General features: G+C 40.4%; 1 protein-coding gene across 1 annotated transcript in view; it reads right to left on the bottom strand.

Annotated features, from left to right (window-relative positions):
* sorcs2 (sortilin-related VPS10 domain containing receptor 2) overlaps positions 1-27548 on the bottom strand; it is a 408078-nt gene that overhangs the window by 67014 nt on the left and 313516 nt on the right. The window contains exons 6-9 of the mRNA XM_036596509.1: positions 26854-26918; positions 19074-19192; positions 12621-12710; positions 399-578 (exon numbers count right to left, since the gene is read on the bottom strand). Of these exons, the coding sequence (XP_036452402.1) occupies positions 399-578; positions 12621-12710; positions 19074-19192; positions 26854-26918 (454 nt within the window). The remainder of the gene's footprint in view (positions 1-398; positions 579-12620; positions 12711-19073; positions 19193-26853; positions 26919-27548) is intronic.

Here is a 27548-nt window from a genome sequence, read left to right as displayed (position 1 = left end):
GCACTGCAGTAACACTGAATAATAATACCTAAATAATACCTGCTCTGTGGGGGTGACTGTGCAAATATTAATTTACACTGAGTTGTTCTTTTAAGAGGTAACGCTGTAGCCTCACAGCAAAAAGGGTCTGGGTTCGATTCCCCGTCCGGGCGACCAGGGTCCTGTCTGTGTGGAATATGCATGTTCCCCCCTGTGTCTGCATGGGTTTCCTCCCACGGTACAAAAACGTGCAGCCAAGCCAACTGGACACTAAGTTGCCCGTAGGGTGTGAGTGTGTACGCCTGTGCGTCTGCCCTGCGCTGGGATAGGCTCCAGCTCCCCCTGTGACCCAGGAGGATAAGCAGCTTAGAAAATGTGTGTGTTTGTGCGTATATTCCTTTAAGATCAGAGTTCCTGACCTCCAGCACGTCGATGAGAACGTTCTCTTCGGGCTGCTTGGTGCTGCGGACGTTCTCCAGAACGATGGAGTAATAAACGCCCTGCGGATCCGACTCATACAAGTTGTACGTGTCCGTCTGGTACCACTCCTGCAGCGCCAGAAGGACCTGGTTTTCATCTGTACTCACCACCTGCACGTCCTGCAGAGAGGGAGGGGGGGGCGGGAAGAGAGAGAGAGAGAGAGAGAGAGAGAGGAATGTAAAACATTACAGCAATAAAGTATCTTAGAACAGCTATTAATGTCCCACACTGACCCATAGTTAACACAGAAATGTGAAAAAGCCACAGCTCTGCCTCTTCAAATGGACATTTGTGACCTTCCTTGCTGTTACTTGCATTTGGGGGCAAATTAAATCAAGTTAAATCAGGACAAGAGAACCACAGCACAATGATGGAGACTGTCTCAGTCTCTTTTTAGCCCAGCTTTATAAAAGGAGTCGTCCCAAACAAACAAAGTGAGCTACAAAGCCATAAAAGTGAAGCTGTTGCGCCACTGCGCCCCTGGCAGGCCTTGCGTGCTTTAACATAAATGAACTGATGATTTAGGAATGTGCGTGGACAGAAAGGCTTGTGTCAGCAAACATTCAGAGTCACTCTAATCTCATCCACATGAAGCTGCACCCAGAGACATGAAAGCTCCATGATGGCTTTCTTTCGTTGCGTAAGCTGACCCGTGTTTCAAGCGCTCTCCAATCGGAATAATAAAGCAGCGCTGCAAAAATTTGCATTTAAAATCAGCTTCGGTGTCCATCAGCGATCCGGCCCCAGCCAAAGCGATTAGACTAAGAAGCGGGAACTTTATCCAACTCTTTAAAGCGATAGTTTGGCCAAAACTCAAACACAGTTTCCCCCTTTAGCCATGTTTGCTGAGGTTTGCTTCTTTAGTTTTAGGACAGGAGCTATGAGGCTAATGTAGCTAATTAGCATCAGCCCAGATAGCAGACAGTTTTGGGCCAATTCTGGCCTTAAATATGTGATTATTGGCTGAGAACCAGACAGATGTTAGGCAGATCGATACATACATACATGAACAGACAGACAGACAGACAGACAGACAGACAGACAGAGATAGATAGATAGACAGAAAGAGACAGAAAGACAGAGAGATAGACAGACAGACAGACAGACAGACAGACAGTCAGTCAGACAGACAGACAGATAGATAGATAGATAGATACATACATAGATAGATAGATAGATAGATAGATAGATAGATAGATAGACGGATAGATAGATAGAGACAGACAGAAAGATAGACAGACAGACAGGCAAACAGACAGGAAGACAGACAAACAGACAGACAGACAAGCAGACAGGCAAATAGACAGAGAGATAGATAGACAGGCAGACAGACAAACAGATAGAGAGATAGACAGACAGTCAGATAGACAGCCAGACAGACAGACAGACCTACAGACAGTCAGAAACAGACAGACAGACAGACAGAGATAGACAGAGATAGATAGACAGACAGACAGATAGATAGGCAGACAGACAGAGTCAGACAGACAGTCAGAGACAGACAGACACAGACAGACAGACACATAGATAGATAGATACATAGATAGATAGATAGATAGATAGATAGATGGATAGACAGATAGCTAGACAGATAGATAGACAGACACATAGATAGACAGACAGACAGACAGACAGACCGACAGACAGACCAACAGACAGACTGACTGACACATAGACAGACAGACAAACAGACCGACAGACAGACTGACCGACACATAGACAGACAGACAGACAGACAGAGACAGACAGAGACAGACAGACAGACAGACCGACACATAGATAGATAGACAAACAGACAGACAGACAGACAGAGACAGACCCACACAAAGACAGACAGACGGACTATTTTAGCATTAAGACCCTGTTTGGCCTCAACCCTACACTGTAAACTATAACGCTGAGTTTACTTTAATAAGTTGGGAATCTGGTTGCCTCAGTTTTACTAAGTAAATTAACATAATATTTCATCATCTATCGCTTTAATGCTGTAATACTGAACATTACATTAAACACAGGGATGTCCTCTTAATACATAGAGCTAAAAGCACAAATCTGTGAGTGTGTAAACAGAAAAGCCTGCTTTGTTCAATATCTTTAAAAATATTACATTTAGCACTTTAAACTCCACCGATCATCTTCTGAAACACAAGACGGCCTAAACGGGGTCGTGATGCTTTTAGAGCTGAAACTGTGACCCTCGGTGACCCGTTTCCCCAGCGACAGAGCGATAAAGGACTTGAACTGGTAAAACTCTGCTAACAGGTGCCCTTTTTGCTCCTTTGGTTACATTAGATTTCTAAATATAAGCTCTGCTCTCAGCGTTTGATGTGGCACTGTTAGCATCATCCAAGCGACGTCCCCTGATAACGACATCATCCCATTTAATGACATCACCTGGCATCATAAGAGCGTCCCCTGATAATGACCTCATCCCAGTGGCGTCCCTTGACAGTGACATCACTCTGGCTTTGTTTGTGGAGTTTACAGCCACGCTCTCATTCTGAACGCCGACGTGAAAGTGGGTCAGGCTTAATTTAGGCCTGGAACATGGAGAGCGTGTTAACACCCTGTGGCTAACAGTTATTCAGAGGAGCTCCCAGCATCCCTACAGGAGCATGAACAGCTTTTATCTAGAAAATGTGGGAGCAGCCTGTAGACAATGTCAGGAAAACTCCATAAGAGCATGTGAAAGAACCTCTGAAAGGAACGAAGACTCAGAAAGGAATATTACTGCCCAGGGGTCAGATCCACCAAAGCTTTCTTAAGAAAAAACTTGCAAACGTTCAAAAGACAAATGCTAAGAGGTTCATAAGAATAGATCTTATTCACCAGTATCTTCCTAAGTTCGTTCTTAAGTGTGTTCTTGAGAAAGGTCCTCAGAAAAAGTCTACGTCAGATTCCCGACGTGTTCTTAAAGCGCAGAACTGTTCTCACCTTTGTGCTCTTGAGTGTGTAGAAGAACAAACCCCTAACAGGAAAACACTGGTGAGTCAGAACCTTCATGAAAACTGCGTGAGGTGAAATTTGGTTGGTGAATGAAGCCCATTATGTTCTTAAATGCAATTCTCAAAAAAAAGTTCTCAAATTTTCTCTTAAGATAATTTTAATCATTTCCTTTAAAAACATCTTCATTGTTTTCTTATGTAGGCTGTGTTGCATTTTACAGCTTCCCATAAACGGCCCAAGATACATTTGAATATGTTTTAACTGTTACGTCTCTTATTTAGTTAAATCCACTCAGAGGAGCAAAATGAGGGAAAAAGATCAAACCAAGCGTTTAAAAAAAGAACTAGAGGTGATGGAGGAAGAAACAGCCCACAGGAGAAAAAATTCTCCTTGGAAAATATGATAATTGTGGGGATGAGGATGGGCAGGAGCAGCAGAGGCAGCGTCCGAGTTTGATAAATTTAGATGTTGAGTGTAGAAGGTTACAGTGGTGAAAGTGTAGGAGGTTACAGTGGTGAAAGTGTAGAAGGTTACAGTGGTGAAAGTGTAGAAGGTTACAGTGGTGAAAGTGTAGAAGGTTACAGTGGTGAAAGTGTAGAAGGTTACAGTGGCGAAAGTGTAGAAGGTTTCAGTGGCGAAAGTGTAGAAGGTTACAGTGGTGAAAGTGTAGAAGGTTACAGTGGTGAAAGTGTAGGAGGTTACAGTGGTGAAAGTATAGAAGGTTACAGTGGCGAAAGTGTAGAAGGTTACAGTGGTGAAAGTGTAGAAGGTTACAGTGGTGAAAGTGTAGAAGGTTACAGTGGTGAAAGTGTAGAAGGTTTACAGTGGTGAAAGTGTAGAAGGTTACAGTGGTGAAAGTGTAGAAGGTTACAGTGGTGAAAGTGTAGAAGGTTACAGTGGTGAAAGTGTAGAAGGTTTACAGTGGTGAAAGTGTAGAAGGTTACAGTGGTGAAAGTGTAGAAGGTTACAGTGGTGAAAGTGTAGAAGGTTTCAGTGGTGAAAGTGTAGAAGGTTACAGTGGTGAAAGTGTAGAAGGTTACAGTGGTGAAAGTGTAGAAGGTTACAGTGGTGAAAGTGTAGAAGGTTACAGTGGTGAAAGTGTAGAAGGTTACAGTGGTGAAAGTGTAGAAGGTTACAGTGGTGAAAGTGTAGAAGGTTACAGTGGTGAAAGTGTAGAAGGTTACAGTGGTGAAAGTGTAGAAGGTTACAGTGGTGAAAGTGTAGAAGGTTACAGTGGTGAAAGTGTAGAAGGTTACAGTGGTGAAAGTGTAGAAGGTTTCAGTGGTGAAAGTGTAGAAGGTTACAGTGGCGAAAGTGTAGAAGTTTTCAGTGCTGAAAGTGTAGAAGGTTACAGTGGTGAAAGTGTAGAAGGTTTCAGTGGTGAAAGTGTAGAAGTTTTCAGTGGTGAAAGTGTAGAAGGTTACAGTGGTGAAAGTGTTGAAGGTTTCAGTGGTGAAAGTGTAGAAGTTTTCAGTGGTGAAAGTGTAAAAGTTACAGTGGTGAAAGTGTGAAGGTCAGTGGTGAAAGTGTAAAAGTTACAGTGGTGAAAGTGTTGAAGGTTTCAGTGGTGAAAGTGTAGAAGGTTACAGTGGTGAAAGTGTCGAAGGTTACAGTGGCGAAAGTGTAGAAGTTTTCAGTGGTGAAAGTGTAGAAGGTTTCAGTGGTGAAAGTGTAGAAGGTTTCAGTGGTGAAAGTGTAGAAGGTCACAGTGGTGAAAGTGTAGAAGGTTTCAGTGGTGAAAGTGTTGAAGGATACAGTCACCAAAAAAAATAATAAATAATAAATACAAATCCACAGCTAATCCTCACAAACGATAAAAGCAAACAGTCGCTTCAAAAGACTCAAACACGCCAATCCTCAGACTAAATGAACAATGTGGATACATGATCGCGTAACCATAGAAACGCTGTAATTCTAATACCAGAGTACACACATGCCAATGTAATTATTAGCTCTAAAAATGAACACAGTAATTAAGTTTAAGTCAGGAAGCCTCGCGTACGCCGCACATTCGCCGAGAGCCATCGAGAGGAACAGCAATTCAACATTTTCAATTATTTACATCCTAATCAGACAAGAATTCTTCTCTGAAATGATATCAATGATGCAATAACGCCTGAAAGAGCTCAACAGTGTGAGGCATGATTGAAGGGGGGAGGTCTGCTCACTCTCGGAAAAACGGCAGGAGAGAAAGTGTGAGGATTCTGAAACAAACGATGGGAAGAAACAAAAAGCGTTCAGAAAAAGGCAGATTGAGCTCAGGAGCGGAGTTATATAAAAACTCTCCTGAAGAAAAACAGTGAAAAATCACCTACATTCAAAATATCTTTTACCCTGTTCTTCAGTGGTCAGGACCCCCATGGACCCTCACAGAGCAGGTACTATTTGGGTGGTGGATCATTCTCAGCACTGCAGTAACACTGACGTGGTGGTGGTGGTGTGTTTGTGTTGTGCTGGTACGAGTGGATCAGACACAGCAGTGCTGCTGGAGTTTTTAAACACTGTGACCACTCACTGTCCACTCTATCAGACACTCCTACCTTGTCAGTCCACCCTGTAGATGTAAAGTCAGAGACAATAGCTCATCTGCTGCTGCACAGTTTGTGTTGGTCATCCTCTAGTCCTTCATCAGTGGTCACAGGACGCTGCCCACAGGACGCTGTTGGCTGGATATTTTTGGTTGGTGGACTATTCTCAGTCCAGCAGTGACACTGAGGTGTTTATAAACTCCAGCAGCACTGCTGTGTCTGATCCACTCGTACCAGCGCAACACACACTAACACACCACCACCACGTCAGTGTTACTGCAGTGCTGAGAATGATCCACCACCCAAATAGTACCTGCTCTGTGAGGGTCCATGGGGGTCCTGACCACTGAAGAACAGGGTAAAAGGGGGCTAACAAAGTATCAGAGAAACAGATGGACTACAGTCTGTAACTGCAGAACTACAAAGTGCACCTATATAGTAAGTGGAGCTGATAAAATGGACAATGAGCGTAGAAACAAGGAGGTGGTCATAATGTTACGCCTGATTGGTGTGTATGTATGTATGTATGTATGTATGTGCACATATCCAATCAAATCTATGTATTTGTCCATCTGTGTGTGTGTGTGTGTGTGTGTGTGTGTGTGTGTGTGTGTGTGTCTTCACACTCCTCTCGTACTCTTAAATGTGTTCAGTACTGCAGTGTCAGCTGATCCTCTGAGTGCTCTCGTACCCGGCACGTCCACTCTGCTCCTGCTTCCATCAGCAGTGAAAGCACAACACTGAGCTTGTTCTCTCCGTCTCACAGCGGGACACGCAAACATCTTAATTGCCCAAAATCAATCCCTTTGTTTCTGTTAACAGCGTTATCTCAACCCGCCCTGCTCAGAGACCTGCTGAGGATTCAGAGCCTTTCAGAGATCAAACCAGAGATTCACCTGGACAGCAGGATGTTTTAGTTTTAAAGTCAATCTACTCTGATCTGGAGTTTATTTACTCTTTCAAAGTAAAACCAGCAAAAACTTTGAAAATAATATGTGTATAAAGAGCTTCATCAGCAGCTGAGCTGAGAGGAAAGCCTGTCCAATATCAGCAGAACGTTTCTCTACACACTTATCAATAAACAATAAATAACTGGTTTGGACATACAGTTCCAACATTAACCGGTAAAGAACGTTTATGTGGAGGTTCTTTAAACTTGAAAAAGGTTCTTAACATTATTTTAGAACATTTCGTCTAATTTACAGCAATCCATGGAGGAGCAAATGTGGTTCTTCTGTTGCATCTCTCTACAAAACCTTGTAGACCAAATGTGGTTCTTCTATTTTGTCTCCCTAAAGAACCTTTTTGTAAACCAAATGTGGTTCATCTGGATCTCTCTACAGAACCCTTTTGTAGATCTAAATGTGGTTCTTTCAGAGCTTCATTCTAAAGCATCCTTTTTACCTCTTCTGCCTCTGACCCCCCAAGATAGATATAGATAGATAGATAGATAGATAGATAGATAGATAGATAGATAAAAAATATAGAGAGAGGAGTGAGAAATGGAGGAGTGGGAGAGAGAGAGAGAGAGAAATAAGAGGAGAGAGAGAGAGAGGGAGAGAGAGAGAGAGAGAGAGAGAGAGAGAGAAAGAGAGGGAGTGAGAGAGAAATAGAGAGTGAGAGAGAAGAGAGAGAGAAATAGAGAAAGGGGAGAGAGAGAGAGAGAGAGAGAGAAAGCAAGAGGAGAGAGATGGAGAGAGAGGATATAAAGAGAAAGAGAGAGAGAAAGCGAGGACAGAGAGAAATAGAGAAAGGGGAGAGAAAGAGAGAGAGGGAGAGGGAGAGAGGGAGTGAGAGAGAAATAGAGAGAGAGTGAGAAAGAGAAAAAGAGAGAAATAGGGGAGAGAGAGAAAGCAAGAAGAGAGCGATGGAGAGAGAGAGAGAGCAGAGAGACAGAGAGAGAGAGGATATAAACAGAAAGGGAGATGGAGAGAGAGAGGAGAGAGAGAGGAGAGAGAGAGAGGATATAAAGAGAAAGAGAGATGGAGAAAGAGAGAGAGAGAGAGAGAGAGAGAGAAAGAGAGAGAGAGAGAGAGAGAGAGAGAGAGAGGAGAGAAAGAGAGAGAGAGAAAGAGAGAGAGAGAGAGAGATGGAGAAAAAGCAGGAAGGCTTAACAGGCAGTAAACGCTCTGTTTGAGAAAAAGCAACAAACAAACGGCCGTTTGGTGTTTCAGAGCGGCTGTTTAATCCATAACGGTAAAACAGGCCGTTCAGGGAGGAGAGACGACGCTCGGCAGCCACGCCTGCATCTCTCACCAGACCCTCAATTATTCATACTGGAAACTACAGGCTCAATATCTCTCTCTCCCCCTCTCTCTCTCTCTCTCTCCCTCTCTCTCTAAGTGGGGGACTAAAATTTGACCCATCTGCTCAGCCAAGTGATAAAGTGAAAGAGCAGCAGAAGCAGAGGATGAAGAGAGGAGTAAAAATATCACTCTTTCTCTCCTGTCTTTAAAGGAACATTTCACTGGAAATCTGCTGACGTGTTAAGTTCAGTAAAAGCATCAAAGTAAACAAAGTGAAAGCAGATAAAATTCTCACACTGACCACTGACTGACCCTCGCCAACACTCCCTCACTCTCAGACACTTCAGGGCTTTTAGACAGTTTCTCTTATTCCTTTAAACTCCACCACTCCAGAGTTTATTTATCCCAACTATCTGGACTGATACCAGGGGTGATTCACACCTGTTAGAGTGTGAAGTTCATTTCTGATACACTCAATTATAGAAATAATTTTTTTGCCAGCTGTTCTGCCAGTGCGCAGCTTCGTTCAGTCATCTTGTACAGTTAAAGTCACGCAGCTATGAAATCAAAACACAAAGTGGACGTAAAGTTTTGAATGTTAAAGTGAAACATTGACTTAAACAGAAACAAACGTGAACATTTTGCGAGTTTTCGTTGATATACAGACATAACGATGCATTCATCACACATTTAATCATACAAATAGGTATGCATGTTTTGTGTATTCTATGCATTTATTCCATATGTTGAGCTATTAACTTTTTTCCTTATTTATTTTTATTTATCATTATTTTTTTCATATTTTTATAGGCCTAACCAGTGACTGGGGCTCCGAATTAGCTTAAGCTAGATGCCTTATATACATTACATGTGTTGCATTCTAGATAACAGTGTTTATCTGTATTGTCCCTGTCAAATAAACAAAATAAATAAATAAATAAATAAAATTATCTTCTAAGAAATTTTCTGAAAAATGTTTGTTGCCTAGAAGCAACACTGTGCGACAGTGGAATGGATTTAGCCAATAGCAAGTGAAGTGTCACTTATGCAGAAGACTGAAGTTACACTGAAGTGTAACTTTTTTATATTTTAAATTATTTTTATTTAGAAATATTTTTGTGTTTTTGTCTATTTTGTAATTCCAACTTTAGTATTTAACAAGTATGCAGTATTACTGAGTACAAGTCCAGTCCAGTGAATTATGCCATGTAGCAGTCAGCATGCATTATATTTTACTAGTGTCATCAGTTTTGATTATTTGAAAACTGCATTATTCATTTTTTATGTTTTAGCATGATTTTAACTGTTAATTCTAGTTTTAAGTGATTGTTTGATGTGCAAGAACTCAAAGCATTTCTTCTGAAGGGTTCCTTATGGTAACATTGTTTCTCTGAAAATGCATGAAACAGAACTGTTCTCTGTGTTTGTAGCGCTTTAACATTTAAAGACCAACAACTCAATTCAGTCAAAATATTTAGATTAAAAATACCGCAAGTACCAAATCAGTACCACATCATCACGTTTCGAGTTCGTACCTGACCCGACCTGAACTACATCATCACGTTTCGAGTCCGTACCTGACCCGACCTGAACTACATCATCACGTTTCGAGTCCGTACCTGACCCGACCTGAACTACATCATCACGTTTCGAGTCCGTACCTGACCCGACCTGAACTACATCATCACGTTTCGAGTCCGTATCTGACCCGACCTGAACTACATCACGTTTCGAGTCCTACTGACCCGACCTGAACTACATCACGTTTCAAGTCCGTACCTGACCCAACCTGAACTACATCATCACTTTTCGAGTCCGTATCTGACCCGACCTGAACTACATCATCACGTTTCGAGTCCGTACCTGACCCGACCTGAACTACATCATCACGTTTCGAGTCCGTACCTGACCCAACCTGAACTACATCATCACGTTTCGAGTCCGTACCTGACCCGACCTGAACTACATCACTTTCGAGTTCGTACCTGACCCGACCCAAGCCCGACAAAATTCTGTCAGAATCCGACCTGACGTGAACCACAGGATCATGTTTCAATTCCAAACCTGTATTATTTTACAAACAAATTTGTTAAAACCAAATTTAGTCTTAAAATAATGCTTCTGAACATCTCAAACATTGTTAAAAGTGGGAAATCCAACCCAACACATTTGAGAAATGAGGTCTGAACCCCTTCTGAACCCGTCTGAACCCGTCTGAACCCGTCTGAACCCACATGAGCAGCCAGACAAACATTTCAAGCTCTAGTTCCTGTAGAATCTATCGCTGATCTGGCGGCTCATGGTGACCCATCATTTTACTAAGACACCTCCCTTTTATGTTGAGGTTTCCTTTAATTCTCCTCCTGTTTCTATTTGCTTACACTAACATTACAAGGTTACATTTTACTTACCATAGTAACAATTTGATGTCATAAACAATAATAAACTATGCAATGTGGATTTAAATATTATGAACTTTTCACCAAAGTGTGTTTATATGTTTAATTCAATATTTCGAGAATTCTGTAAGCAAGAAGTGTATAAACCCAGTGATATACTGTAATTAACAAAAAATAATAATGTTATTAGATAAGTTATCTGCCTTGAGATCTGATCTCTACTTCTGAAATATGATCAGTTCTGGGTATTCATTTTATCAGAGCTTCATTCTCGATGTGAGACAGATCTCTCGCTCATTTTGGCTTCTACTGCTCTGTTCATCGTTCAGGAGACATCTGACATTTCTTCATGTTTATTTACAGCTTCCTACAAATGATCTGAAATCGCTGAAGTTTAGAATTATAGCATTATAACAGAATCATTTTGTACAGAAATCGGCAAAGAATGTTTTTGTGAAAACTGGTAAATGAAAACAGTTCTTGGAAACTTGAACACTAGTGTACTCAGCTGGTTCATCTCCAGCTCTTCCTCCACAGCCCACCCGCCCACCCCCACCCCCTCAATGTAATATATATGAATCTCTCTCCTGTGACCTTCACTGTAATCAATAATATTCAATTACACGCAGCTGCTACTGCTCAAAGAACCACTAACCACCAACCACACACCCAAACCCACCTGACCCCCACCACAGACACTCACACAGATTCCTCCATCCCTCCATACGGTGGCCCCCCCCAAAAGTATTTGGACACTGTTAATCATTTAACTGCTGGTAAACTGCTATGAAGTTATTCAGGTTCTGTCACATTTGATTGATACTGACGTCCCAGCTAGTAACGTTAGGCAAAGTTATGGGAATGTTGCCAGAGAAAAGTGCTTTTAGAACACCATCAGACTGATAGTGGACTCTTCGTCCAGCTGAAGTTCTACTATCATCTTAAAAACATAGCCAGAATCAGGGGTTCGGTGTCCCAACAAGACCTAGAGAAACTCCTCCATGCTTTTACCTCCAGCAGGGTGGGCTTCTGTAAGGCTCTCTTAACTGGGCTTCCCAGAAAGACCAGCTGCAGCTCATTCAGAACGTTTTAACCAGGACCAGGAGAGCAGAGCAAGTCTCTACACTGGTTTCCAGATAGTTAAAGAATGGTTCTCAAAGTGCTGCTACTCATCTATGAATCACTGAACGGTTTTGGCCCAGAACGCATCTCTGATCTGTTTAAAGAATACAAACCTGAGGTCTCCTAGATCCATGGACGCAGGTCAGCTAGTCGAGCCCAGAGTCCAGACTAAACACAGTGAATCAGCATTTACCTGTTATGCTTCATACAACTGGGACAAACTGCCAGAGGACCTTTGATGTGCCCCTAATGTAGCTATTTTTAAGTCCGGGTTAAGAGCATTTCTCTCCTTGGGGCAGTCATGGGCTGGAGGTTAGGGAACCAGCCTTGTGACCGGAAGGTCGCTGGTTCGATCCCCTGAGCCGAGATTGCCCTTGAGCAACGCACCTAACCCCCAAATGCTCCCCGGGTGCTGCGGATAGGGCTGCCCACCGCTCCGGGCGAGTGTGCTCACTGCCCCCTAGTGTGTGTGCTCACTAGTGTGTATGTGGTGTTTCACTGCACGGATGGGTTAAATGCGGAGGTGAAATTTCCCCACTGTGGGACTAATAAGGGTCATTTAATTTAATTCTCATGTGCTGTGATTGAGCTCTTTGTCTGTGATAATCCACCACTTTCAGTGTGTAAAGTCTTCAAAATCCTTCAGAACATTCTCAGCATCAGAACGAAAAGAGAGCCGCAGATTTGACTCAGCCATTCGCTTTCATTTAACACCAAACTACAATCAGTTCATCAAACTTTTCATATTTAGCACCGCATAATCATCTGTTCTAGTTCAGAGCCTCAGGCTGAGTGGAATCCACACTGCTAAAATAAATAATGTATTAACGCTGTAATTAATTTAAGAATAGCAGTTAACAGTGTTATTAATTGGTGTTACATAAATAATAAAGCAGTCATTATGATGATGAAGACTGTACCTTTGGCAGAGCATACTTGGGGAATCGCATCTGGACAAACTCGTTCCTCCGATATGAGACGTAATGCTTTGTACGATTACCCGTGGTAACCTAGAGAGAGAGGGAGAGAGAGAGAGGGAGAGAGAGAGAGAGAGGGAGAGAGAGAGATGTAGTCTGATAGTCTCTTCAGGTTTTCTTGAATTATAAACTCATATAAAACGTATTGTGATCAGTGTTTGGGATGCGTGTTTGAGTCTCTGGTGGGTGGTTAACCTGCCGTGAGTGCTGGAGTAGCTCATTGTTGCCACCGTACAAATTCATATGCAATGTACATTTTCCACAATAATGTAGCCTAAAACCCTATTAATCCCAATAACTAATATGGAATTGGACCGCTATAGAGGTCACTCTCCATTTGGAGAGGGAATTCAGGTGGATACGTTTTTTTTTAATCTGTTTCTTTCATCCTAAAACTAACAAATCTTAATATGTCCATAACCCTCTGTTGCCTCAGGGCAACAAACTAATTTTCCTCACTTTACTATAACATTATACATATTTAATGACAATGTTAGGGTTAACAATAAAGGGAAGAGTTGAGTAAGTCAATAAAAAGCATGTACTTGGTCATACTATCTCTTAGTGCGCACACTTAAATCTCATTTTTAACATTCAGTATCAAATTTTTTTAGTTATGAGAATTTACAGAAATATGTTGCCTAGAAGCAACACTGTTTGACAGCGGAATGGATTTAGCCAGTCACAAGCCAGGTCTCACCACTTCAGGGAACACGGATCTGTGTCATTTCTTCCCATTGTTGTATACCCCAAAAGGACCCCTGCACATACTATAATTATTGTTTTTTTAATGTTTTACATTTTTTTTTTAATGTTTTACTGCAACCCGATCTGGACCACGACCCTATCTGGATTAAGTGGTTAATGATGAATGAATGAATGAATGAATAATAATCTGAACGTGAATAATAATCAGGTTTAAAAATTAATTAAAATTAATAAATTTGAACAATTTTATGCAAAAAAGTGAATAGATTTTTTTTTTATTGCTCATAATGCGTGCAGTAGAGGGTGAACATCTATTATCATATATGCAGAAAGGAGAGCTTAATTCCAAACATATTTTACAGTCACTGGTGTTATATGAATATGGTGTAACACCAGTGACGGTGACTCCAGTGACATTCTGGTTAAAACTGGGGATTTTGTAAATTGGCTGACTCGTTGACCGTCAGGTGACCTTGTGCAACTGTTTAAAATCAGTAATAAAAATCATACACAGTGTTATTTTGACAAAATTTTAATTACCCAGCCATTAAAGCACATAACACCAGTGACACATAGACGTTATGAGCTGCCTGATGAACAAAATAATTAATAAATTAATATAGTAATATAGTATAAATAAGTAATATAGTATATATATAGTGAGCAAGTGTGACTCGCCTCCTCCTGCCTTGAGATGCCTTCTCTCTGTTGAGCCTCGACCCAAAGAGGCAGTTTAATAGAGCTGAAAATACTGTGTTAAAATGTAAAATAAGAGTCCTTATAACACCAGTGACCAAAATCTGTGTCAAATGAATTTTTAAAATAAAATGCACATTTTTTAAATGTAGTATAACGTTAATGATATAAAAAGTAAACATGAATCTGTTTTATACAAAATCCTAAGTTAAACCTCTTAAAAATATTGTTTTATATTAAAAATGGTTTGAAAACTGGTTTTGTGGTGAGCTGTTTCACAGATGCAGAGCGACTATGAAACAGGATAAAAAAAGAAAAATCAGAGAATCATGAGGGAAAAGTGGTATTTAATCTTAGGTCAACTGTGTAAATGTGCATACCAACCTTTTGGAGCTGTGCCTAAAATTCTAAGCTTTTTAAGCCCTTCAACCTTTGTGACGTGGTTTCCCCTCCAAATGGAGAGTGACCCGTATACTATAAACCATTTACATATGTTTTACTGCTTTGGGTAGAGCCCTTATGTGTGTATGTATTCATCTTTTTGCATGGGTCCACATCCCCCAAGGATGATAAAAACATGAAAATGGTATGGCTGTGAGGAGTTTATTCAGACACCACAAATAAATACCATTAGTACTTTGTTGCTAAGCTGTTTTTGGCATCTACAGTAATCAGCTTTTTGCAGCATTGTGGCTAAATTTTGGCCCGTTCCTCTACTCTTGGCAAACCTTCAATCCCCCAATGTTACAAGAGTTCTGCATAATGGAATGTAATTTCAAAATCCTCCATAAATTTTAAATGGGGTTCAAGTCAGGAGATTGGCTAGACCATGCAAGCACCTTCACCTTTTTAGAAACTGGTCATGAGTTATTTTGGCTGCAGGTTCTGGTTGTTGTCTTGTTGAAACTTCTATCTTCTCCCCATTCTTCGCTGAAGAGATTAAATTCTCCTCTAATATCTCTCAGTACATCACTCCACTCATGTTCCCTTCAATTGTAATACTCCAGTACTGTCTGCTGAGATGCAGCCCCGTATCATGATGCTACCACCGTCATGCTTCACTGTAGGTGTTCCTGGGATCATGCAGACAACCCTTCTCTCCCCAAACACGACGAGCCGAGTTATTAAAGAAGAGCTCTACTTTTGGTTCATTTGATCAGAGAACATTGTTCCAAAAGATCATCTCTGAGCTTCTGTTTCATCAGAGGAGTGTTATGTGGGGTTTAGGAAGGTGCAGTTCACAGCGTATTGTTCTCTGTGTATCTGTTGTTCTGCTGCTTGCAGGTCGTCTCACAGCTCTTTTTCAGCGACTGCTGGCGTGTCTCTTACCTTCCTCAACATCAGTCTGAGAGAAACCTTGCGTGGTGCTCCTGTCTGGAGATGCTTAGCTGTGCTTCCACAAACTTTCCAATAGCATATCATTGAACCACTTGTTCTGACTGGCTGTTTAAGGTCTTTGCTATGTGGCTCTGCAGCTTCTTCCATTGGAGTGTTGTTTAATAATGTTCTCTCTGAGAACTTCAGGAAACTCCATCACCTTCACCATGATTGATACTTGTTGCGTGAAACCTCCCCAACCAATGGCAACATCTTTTATAATGACATCAGGTGTAATTTGCATGAGAATATAGTATGTATATATACATACATGTATGCATATATACATTCATACATACATACATACACACACACACACACACACACACACACATATACATAGTCGGTTGTCAGAACAAAACCTCGTATCTCCAAACTTTACAGGAGAAGGAAAAAACCTACTTTAATGTAAGTCAATGGAACCAGACTTTTTTCCAAGTAACTTTAGGTCGTTTCTTTTGGTCCATTCATCATGAAATTTACACTCAATGTAAAGGGCAACAGGCATTTTCAAACTATGTCAAAAACTGAAAAACATCAAAAATGGAGATACGAGGTTTTCTTCTGACAACAGTGATATGTATATATATATATATATATATATATATATATATGTATTTCTAACATATCTTTGTTTACGCTTGAGAATACATACTTTTTTGGTCATATTTATGAGTACAAAGTCAAAAGACATTATGTGTGTAAATGTGAGGGGGGTCTACAGCTGTGTGCAAAAAGTTTATTACAGGTATTGATTTTCTATGTGAAAATAAGTTAAACATCCTCTACAGAGAACACTGAATTTATCATATTGGGGTAAAAAAAAAAAACAAAACCTGGGCAAAATTACAGCACATTTTACATTTTATGTTTTATTTTTTTCCAAAATGTTCAACTTAGCAAATAAATAGAATTTGTTCATTAAAAACGCAGTTAAAATTTTCCATATTCAGATCTGTAGAGGATGAGTTAACTTACTTTCACTTAGAAAATCAATAAAATATGTAATTTTGCTGGGATTGTTCACAGTCTTGCATGTCTTTATGTACTGAAGTATAAAAAAAACAAAAAGTGTCTTATTTATGTTTATAAATAAAACCCAAAATAAAAATACAAACATCCACCCTAAAACAAGCACACATAGGCCTCAGCTATACTGAGGTTATTTTTTAAGCTCAGTTTCTTATATTTTTCAAATGATTTCTAGCAGTTGCAGTTATGCAGTCCTGAAATTTGGGGTTACTGTGGCCCCTCGGCATTCCCGCTTCAGGTGTCCCTACACACACACACACACACACACACACACACACACACACTCACACACTCACACAGCAGCACAGTGTGTGTTTGAGAGTGAGGGGTAATAATGTGTAATATCCTCTCTGGTCTCAGAGGGGACGGCTGCCAGGCTTTGTTTACTCTGACCCCACACTTAGATAATGAGATTTTTACTGCATCTCTCTGACCTCTTACTGTGTATATACTCCCTTACACACACACACACGCACACACACACACACGCACACACACACGCACACACACACACACACACACACACACACACACACACACACACACACACACACACACACAGAGTCTCTCTCTGTTGTAAACGAAGCAGACAAATCTCTAATGAAGTATGACAGAGCTGTTCCAGCACCAGCAGGACGTTCTGAAGATCAAGAAGAATTTTAAGCATTAGGGTAAACAGAAGGAAAGTGAAAAGGATGAAAGAAGGACTGAAATGACAAAATCATTCCTTAAAGTTATAATACAAATCATAAAACAAAAAACATGCCATTAGGTTATAATTCCTAAAGCATCAGCCCTGCCACGTATTTTTATTTATACACTATTTATGCCACAGCACTGCAGACTTCAGCTTCCAGCCTCATTAAACAGCCCTCATTCAACTCGTCAGCTCATCGGCAAGGACTTGAGCTGAATTCTGAGAGAAAATGCTAAACTGTGGCCCAGAAGAAACCTGGGTCTGATATAAACTTTATATACTAAATCCCACCATAGTGTTTAAAATATAAACTCTAAAATATCAATCCTGCCACAGTGTTTATAATATAAACCCTAAAATATCAATCCTGCCACAGTGTTTATGATATAAACCCTAAAATATCAATCCTGCCACAGTGTTTATGATATAAACTCTAAAATATCAATCCTGCCACAGTGTTTATGATATAAACCCTAAAATATCAATCCTGCCACAGTGTTTATGATATAAACCCTAAAATATCAATCCTGCCACACTGTTTATAACATAAACCCTAAAATATAAATCCTGCCACACTGTTTATAATATAAACCACAAAAATATCAATCCTGCCATTCTGTTTATAATATAAACCCTAAAGTATCAATCCTGTCATTCTGTTTATGATATAAACCCTAGAATATCAAACCTGCCACAGTGTTTATAATTTATAATATAAACCCTAAAATAACAATTGTGTAGCAGTGTTTATAATATAAACCCTAAAATATCAATCCTGCCACAGTGGTTATAATGTAAACCCTAAAATATCATCCTTCCATTCTGTTTATAAGGTAAACCCTAAAATATCAATCCTGCTGCAGTGTTTATAATGTAAACCCTAAAATGGTGGTTGGTATAGTGTAGTGGGTAACACCTTTGCCTTCTACACTGTAGACTGGGGTTCAAACCCCACCTTGGTAAACACTCTACACTATACCAATAAGAGTCCTTGGGCAAGACTCCTAACACTACCTTCGCCTACCTGTGTAAAAAAAGATCACACTGTAAGTCGCTCTGGATAAGAGCGTCTGCCAAATGCCATAAATGTAATGTAAATGTAAAATATTAATCCTGCCAGTGTTTATAATATAAATCCTAAAATATCAATCCTGCCACAGTGTTTATAATGTAAACCCTAAAATATACAATCCTGCCACACTATTTATAATATAAACCCTAAAATATCAATCCTGCTCCAGTGTTTATAATACAAACTTTATTTCAATTCTGCCAGTGTTTATAATCTAAACCCTAAAAATATAAATCCTGCCCCAGTGTTTATAACATAAACCCTAAAAAATATCAATCCTGCCCCAGTGTTTATAACATAAACCCTAAAAATATCAATCCTGCCCCAGTGTTTATAACATAAACCCTAAAAAATATAAATCCTGCCCCAGTGTTTATAATCTAAACCCTAAAAATATAAATCCTGCCCCAGTGTTTATAACATAAACCCTAAAATATAAATCCTGCCCCAGTGTTTATAATATAAACCCTAAAATATCAATTCTTTCCCAGCTTTTACAATACAAATGATAAAATATCAAACCTGAATTTTTGTCATATACATCAGGGGTCACCACTCTTCTCCACAAAAGGTGGACATGGTTGCAGGATTTCATCACAACCAAGCACTCAAAAATATTTTCAATTTCAATTTGTCATGACTTTTGCAATGCATAATTTAAAACATAAGTAATATCATAGTGTAACGATTAAAAAAACTGAAACATTAATTCTGCTCTAACATTATAATATAAACCCAAAAATGTCAATTCTGTCATTTAACAGATTAATTCAGTAAAATGCCACCTTTAAAGCTTCTGGCTGGTGTTTTTTACCTTCACAAATATGTAATCGTTCTGCACGGAGAGCGAGTTGTGGTCGATCTTCCCGAGGAACTGCGCCGTAACCATTTTATCCGAGCAATTCTGGATCAGGCACGTCACATACAGGTGACCTGGAAACACACACAAAGGCGACGGTTGGACTTTCCAAAGACTTTCCAAACAGACCTTTTAATCAGGCTTTGTGAGGAATCTGTGAGAAGGTAGAATGTGAGCATGTAAAGTTGAATGGAGTAGCTTGTGGCAGACGTTCACTGGACTCATTACTTTTCTCCAGTCTGGATGTCAGAAAATTAATTATGGGGGGAGCAGGAGGGGCTGCTAAATTCAGCTGGCATCAAATTACACACAACAGCTGCATCAGCACCTTCTGCACACACATATAAACACCCACACACTTTCCCCTCACACACACACACCAATATTCAGAAACGTATGTACTGGGAATGGTTAAAACATCTTGAAATGTTCTTCATCTGTTCCAAGTACCTTGGTTCGCTTTGTTGGCGAACAAATTGAAAGTCCAGCTGCAACACGGTGACTTTGACTTTAAACCCGGCTGCCTTAAAAAGTAAGTTAATATAACAGCAAATTACGGAGCCCTGCTGGTGACCCATATAAGCAAAAATAACGCGTGGCCACGACTTAGTAAGGTGTGGGAATGAGATCCTCATTTGTGGCCATGACTTAGTAAGTCGTAGGAACTAACTAACTTACTAAGTCGTGGCCACGCATTAGGATCTCGTTCCCACGCCTTACTAAGTCGTGGCCACAAATTAGGATCTCGTTCCCACGTCTTACTAAGTGACAGCCACGACCTAACTATCTCGTTCCTACGCCTTACTAAGTCGTGGCCGTGCATTAGGATCTCGATCCCTCACCTTACTAAGACAGGGCCGCGACTCAATTCTCATTCCGATACCTTACTTAGTCATGGCCAAGCATTAGGGTCTCATTCCCACGGCTTACTAAATCGGGGCCATGACTTAATTATCTCGTTTCTATGCCTTACTAAGTCATGGCCACAACTTAGTTATCTTGTTCCTATGCCTTACTTAGTGGTGGCCATGAATTAAGATCTCGTTCCCACGCCTTACTAAATCATGGCCATGACTCAATTGTCTCGTTGCTACGCCTTACTAAGACATGGCCACACATTAAGACCTCGTTCTCATGCCTTTCTAAATCATGGCCACAATTTAACTCTCTTATTCCTATGTCTTACAAAGTTGTGGCCTCGCATTAGGACCTCGTTCCCATGCCTTACTAAGTCGTGGCCATGACTTTATTATCTCGTTCCTACGCCTTCCTAAGTCTTGGGCACACATTAATCTAATTTTCACAGCTTACTAAGTCATGGTCATGACTTATCTTGTTCCCATGCCTTACTAAGTCATGCCCATATATTATTTTCATTTATACGGGATGTCACCAGCAGGGCTCCGTATCAAATAGTAAGTTCTTATGTCCAAGACGTTTGCATGAAGAATCTCCCTTGAAAAGCGACGGTGATGAGCTGCAGTTTGGCCCGTGGTGTTTCACCATGTGGGAGTGATGTTGACTCGGCGTTCTGCAGCTTCTTCTATTTGATACTTGCACCATGTTGCCTGTTCAACAATTGCTATACTGGTGCAGTCATGTATATGGGGGAGTCATGGGTACGGGGCTGCCCACCGTTCCGGGCAAGTGTGCTCACTGCCCCTAGTGTGTGTGTTCTCTAGTGTGTATGTGGTGTTTCACTGTACGGACGGGTTAAATGCGGAGGTGAAATTTCCGCGTTGTGGGACTAATAAGGGTCACTTAATTAATAGCTTACTAGTCACAACTATGTAGGGGTGAGTGCCATATATTTTGATGTTTCCTTTTCTCCTGTTTTCCTGCTGAGGGAGGTAGGCTGGCACCTGCTGTTTCTATGTTCTTTTGGATAGGAAAGGTAGTTTCATGGGGAGTGGCTTTAGAGGCTTTGTTATTTTGGCATTATCTGACCCTGAAGTCTAAAAACCCCCTGACTTCTTGCCTTAACTCGTAATACAAACTATTCTCCTGAGCATTACATTGGGGTGCTGGTCTATGTGTTTTATGTTACTACCTTATTACCCTGGACTAGAGCCTTGGTAGGTTTAAATTGTATGTGCACAGTAAAAAAGGGTTGTAACAAAGTTAACAGAACTATGGGCCTCATTCACCGACCACTTAAAACCCACTTATGCAGTTTTCACGAAGATTCTGACATTCACCAATGATTTCTTATCTGGGATTTGTTCTTAGGTAAGAACAGAATCTACACACTCAAGAGCACAAAGGTGAGAACCGTTCTGCACTTTAAGAACGTCATGAATCAGATGTGGACTTTTTCTGAGGACTTTCCTGAAGAACACATTTAGGAAAAACCTTAGGACGTTATTGGTCCCATATAGCCCATCAATCCTGGTCTTTTGTAAGCGCAACCACATGTGTGTTCTTGAGCTCCTTCTGGTGTGGGTTTCCTTTCTTTCAATGAGTAACTGGTGTGCTAGTCTCCGGACTCCGACACAGCCTCAGTCTTTAAGTCTAGACTAAAAACCCACTTGTTTAGTGGAGCCTTTGGTAATTAGTTTTCCCTGTTAGATAAAAGGTGCAGATCTGGAGGTTCGTGGTCATAGAGTATTATGGTAAACTGGGAGTGTTGGTGCTGCTGCCTCATGCGTTCACTCAGGTTTGCTGACGGTGGAGCGGAGGGGCGCTGACATCTCAGGGAGCCTCATGTCTCTGTTACCTTTCTGGTTGGTCCCTTTTAGTTAGGCTGTAATAACTAGACCTGCCGGAGTCTCTGCTGCTCTGTTAACCCTGTAATCTGTGATCAGTCACTCCTTACAGAACTGACTCTCTGTGTGTTTCCTTTTCTTTACCGAGTTGAACAGCTGCCCATCCTGAGCGTCTGATGCTGTTGCTTCTCCTGCCTTGATCGAGTGCCCACTGCTCGCCAGCCCTCTGGACTGTTTCAGCCTTCTGGACCATTTTCACCACCATGGAGCTTCTCGCTATACAACGCTGTGCAAACCTCACCTTCATGAACTGACCCTCCTAATGATGCTGCTGCTGCATAGACTCAAACTATCTAATTAACCATTGCTCCACCTGTTTTTCCCCGTTTTGTATTCTAATATTTTATACTAATGCTGTTTTGCTATCCAGTGTTGACCAGAGGAGGATGGGTTCCCCTTTTGAGAACTGGTTCCTCTCAAGGGTTTCTTCCTCTTGCTCTTAGGGAGCTTTTCCTTGCCACTGTCGCCATTGGCGACCGTCATGGGGGCTCAGACCCGGACTTTTCTGTAAAGCTGCTTTGTGACAACACCTGTTGTAAAAAGTGCTATATAAATAAACTCTGACTTAACTAGTCACGCCCCCTTGTGGGGAATCTGAATTATTTCGAATGAAATTTACTTTGACACAAAATTCAAACCTTTACACGCTGCTTCTGTTTCCTGCAGCTAAATTGATAAATTGTTTCGCTTTACTGGGATCAACAGTTTTAAAAAGTAATATTATGTAATGTTTTACTTCAATATTTTTACTTGTGCTACTTTCAACTTTTCTAGCACCACAGCTGCATCCTCAAAAAGTTTACGTACAGCCAGGAAACTGTGGTAGTTAGGAAGTTGCAAAAAGGTGCACAAACTGTTCTAAAGTCATGGCCCAAGGTGACACGTGCAGTTGTGCTTTAATTGCTCCTCTCTTTGCATTTTCTCCATGTTTTTGCTGTTGTGTTTCTGTGTAGTTTTAGCGCTGCAACCGGACGGCTAATTTAGAGAAGTGACCAGACGCTTAATCAAAACAGCATACGGGGGAATTCATTAAAAAGCAATTAGACGGCCCAGTGCTCGCTTCTGTCCCACTGACAGGAGCTCTGATCCGTACACACAGTTGTGTGTGTGTGTGTGTGTGTTTTTACTCTTTGTGGGGTCCAAACTCCACAGTATGATGCAAAAATTAACATCACTGTTCAAAGGTTTGAAATCCCTTGTCATATTAATAATTGCTGTTATTTTATTCAGTAATAATTTATACACATCAATTAGTTCCGACTACAACTTGATATGTTTGTCTGATCCCGACAGGACCAGACTGCTCACGTCAAGTTTGGACTGGTTCGGACGTCATTTCTCAAAAATGCGCGGGGCTCAGGTGTGGTCCAAATGTTCCGTTCAGGTTCTCAAAGCCCACCTGCCACTTTTAAGAGATTTTACCTGGATTGGCAGATTTTAGCCCCGAGGCCCACATTCATGTGAAAATGTCGAGGAGAGGACAGTTTAGTGCAAACAGGACACTAATTTTGAATTTTGTTCAATCAAAAATACTTTGTGTTATATGTAAAGTGTAGAGATGGACCAATCAGTGTTTTCCGAAATCGAGCGCTGGTTGCCTTTCAGCACGATGATGCCAAATTTAAAGGCGCAGAAGCAATTCTTAACAACAAAACAAATACACCCCTCCCTTCAGTGCTCCTTAAGAAGTTCCACCCCCCCAAAAACATTTTTTTCTGCTATTTAAACTACAATAATCTATATATGACTATGAAATATATTATTTAAATTAGATAAAGAAAACAAATGCTAAATAAATATTATAAAATATATAATGAAAGTTCCCCAGGAGTCGTGTCACTGGTGTCACTGCATAACAAAAATCTCTTATTTTGAAATAAAAATCACACTGATGACATCACGACTTCCTTTTACCTGTTTTCTGAGGATCTATGAAGAAAAGCACATGGTGAGTCCACTGTGTCTTTCAGTTATCAGAGATTTTCTCATTTAGCTCATGATTTCATATGAAGCTTTTAGCTGAAGTCACTGGTGTGACCGACTTTATTCTGAGGTAACTGTGAAAAAATAGAATACAAATGGATTAAATTACATATTTTGGTGGATATTGCATGATTGACAACATGTGGTTTGATGCTCTGTAGCAGCCATTTAGTAAAATGCATTGTTCATTAAAAATGTCTCTGGTGTTACTTTTAAAGTTACTTTTGAAGTTACAGTTGTACATAAGTTCAAACGTAGGCTAGTTTACATTTACATTACATTTAAGGCATTTGGCAGACACTCTTATCCAGAGTGACTTACAATCTGATCATTTTACACAGGTAGGTGAAGGTAGTGTTAGGAGTCTTGCCCAAGGACTCTTATCAGTATAGTGTAGGGTATTTACCCAGGTGGGGGATTGAACACTAGTCTACAGGGTAGAAGGCAGAGGTGTTACCCACTACACTACACTACACCAAACACTAGTTGTAATGTAGGTTCTGGTTTACGCATTACTAAATCAAAACGGGTTGCACCACACAAATTAGTTTGTGCGTAGGGCCTAGTAGATACTAAATATTTACCCCCTGAGCAGGTGTAGGTTGTGACGAATCCCACGGCAACCAAAATGTGGCTTGTTTGGAGCGGGTTGATAGGAATGACTTTCGCCGTCGGGTGTTATGAGGCTTATTACTCAGTAACTACAGGGACTTCAATGCAACCTGGCTGAGCTGTGACAGAACAGAGATTTTCTGTTATGCCAGTGACACGACTCCTGGGGACCACAACTTTCATTATATGTTTTATAATATTTATTTGCCATTTGTTTATGTCATATATGAAATCATATATTTCATAGTCATGTATAGATTATTGTAGTTAAAACTGCAGAAAAATGTGGTTTTTACCTCAAAATATGGCCTCAGCCTTCACACATGACTGTGGGGACGAGCTCTTCTGTGGTGCTTGGAATTCTAGATAATTGATTTAAAAACCAGTATTGCTAAATTGAAGTTCAAGAAGGTGGAATTGTTAAAATAACTTACTGTATTATTTTAAAATCTAAATAAATTGCAACCCTAACATGTTTAAAGTGTAACATATCTCTAAATGCTAGGGACACAAAAATGGATGTTTCTGTAGAATGACTCAAATATCACATATGTAAAAGGCTGAGAAGCATGTTTAAAATCAGTTGTGGTTTCTGTGAAGAACGTGAATGTGTTTCTGATGTTTATGTTGAATTAATAAATGAATATTATTATTTGCTTTCTGAACTAACAGTAATCTGCGTGTTTGACAGCACTTAACCTTCACCGGCGAGTGTGACACGGTCTCGCCAAACAGCTGGAGTCTACACGCCTGGACACACACACACACTCACACACTCACACACTCACACACTCTCTCTCTCAGTAAATGAGCTTCAGGGACTTCACACAGCGCACACTTTCTGCCTCTGTGAATAAGATACAAACCTCCTCAAGGTCAGAAGAGAGAAGGAAAACATCTCCACAGCACTCAAAACATCCCTCTCTCTCTCTAACTCTTTCTCTCTCTTTCTCTCTCTCTCTCTCTCTCTCTCTCTCTCCTCTCTCTCTCTCTCTCTCTACCTCTTTCTCTCTCTCTCTCCTCTCAAATCCAAATATAAATGTAAAGGAGCTTTATTAGCATGACTGTTTTGAGTAAAATGTCACCAAAGCATATAAAATTCAACTCAAAGTAGAAGATAAGTATATTAATAATTGTAATAATGATAATAGTCATACTGAAATAATAGGACTATTATCATTAATAGGAGGAGGAAAAACAGCATCTCGCTGCAAAATATGTGGCAACACGTCCCCACCTGAGGGACAGTAACACACTCCACAGCCCGACCTGACTGACCCCCCCGAACCCTCATTGTATACAAGTGACATTAACTGTTTTTTGTACTATATGTTGTCTTTTTTATTTAAATACATAAAGTAATAAATAAAATAAGACAACATATAGTAAACTAGAAATGGATAGTTTGTGAATGAATTTTAAGTTGGCTTGAAAAAGCCAACGTTAAAATGGTGTAAGACTGTTGATGGTTGCTAAAGTGTTGCTTAAATGTTGCTAGGTGGTTGCTATGGTATCCAAGCCTCATTGGATTATGTTGCTACCTGAAATGCAATTCCGTCTTAAATTCTGTGCCACCTTAAAGGCAGTTCCACCTTAAATTTGGTGCCACCATAAATTAAGCTCCACCTTAAATACGGTGCCACCTTAAATTTAGTGCTATCTTAAATGCAGCTCCACCGTAAACTTATTGATACGTAAAATTTACTGCCACCTAAATTCAGTGCTACCTTAAATGCAATTCCACCTTATTTTCTGAGCCACCGTAAACTTACTGATATGTAAAATTTACTGCCACCTAAAATTCAGTGCTACCTTAAATGCAATTCCACCTTAAATTCAGTACCACCTTAAATTTAGTGCTACCTTAAATGGAGTTTCATTATTCCCATATATGAGGAACGTTTGTGCGAAATTTGGTGGTTGTACGTCAAAAACTGCAGGCCATGAAAAGTTTACAAAATTTGAGCGTAGAATAATAATAAGAAGATTACGAAGAACGATAACTCGGCTTTTTTAAGCCAACTTAATATAAAAAAATGATAACAGTATATTTAACTTATACACAGTGCGGGGTTTGGTGGGGTCACTGGAGTGGTGCAGGGTGTGGAGTGTTACTCACTGTCCCCCAGGCAGTGACATGTTGCCACATATTTTGCAGGAATAGATGCTGTTTGGCCTTCTCCAAGGGAAAACTTGGAATTCCGAAATTTGGGAGAATGTTTTTCACTTTTGTTACGAAATTTTTTCATGCCAATTTGAATTTTTCACATTGAAGGAGGAAGTGCAGCTCTGTCTCGACCTCACAGTGACCACACAGTCTTCTCTCACTGGGCAACAAGGATTTTTTTTTAGATCTGCCCGTTTCTCTCTCTCACCTCCACTGGAGTCCTGCATCTCCATGTGAACTAGATCAGGATCCACGTCCACTCCAGACACAGCCCTGTGATAAAACACAGCAGGGAGAACACAGAGAACACAGGAGAGTTAGAGGTTAACTCCTACACCGCAGAGCAAAATCATGCTGTAATTTATATGAATTTTTCTGCAGTAATTCTATGGTAATACAGTACATTCATTTCTATACTGTTTCTAAAAGGTATACGTCTGAACTCAGTTTAGATCAGTTCATTATACCTTATAGTATCTCACATATATACAGTCTATAAACTTTTATAATGCATATAAGTGTATTTAGTAGTTAATAATCACTGTATATTAGTTCATACAAATACATTTGAGTACAGTATGTATTAGTTTTCTTCCAATTCCTGAAAAAAGCAGAAGCCTGGCTGGATTAACACACACACTCCCCATGAACATTCACGCTTATATACAGTATACATCAATTAATACAGTGCCCATCAATGTATACACAGTATATTAGCTAATGTAGAATACATATGGGCTAATAAACTGCATGGAATGCTTTTAAGGTGGCAGCAGGAATTCCCAAAGCATGGCAGGGAAGTCTGGGAATGGCATTTTTTCCGGAATTGAAATCCAGGGCAGGAGTGTTTTAAGAGCTCTTGTGACTCTGCTGTATGTTTTCAACACTCGAAGAAAACAGCTT

This window comes from Colossoma macropomum, unplaced genomic scaffold (genome assembly GCF_904425465.1).
Source record: "Colossoma macropomum unplaced genomic scaffold, Colossoma_macropomum, whole genome shotgun sequence".
Lineage (NCBI taxonomy): Eukaryota > Metazoa > Chordata > Actinopteri > Characiformes > Serrasalmidae > Colossoma > Colossoma macropomum.
The sequence above is the reverse complement of the archived record's forward strand: the minus strand, read 5'-3'. Positions and strand labels throughout refer to the sequence as shown.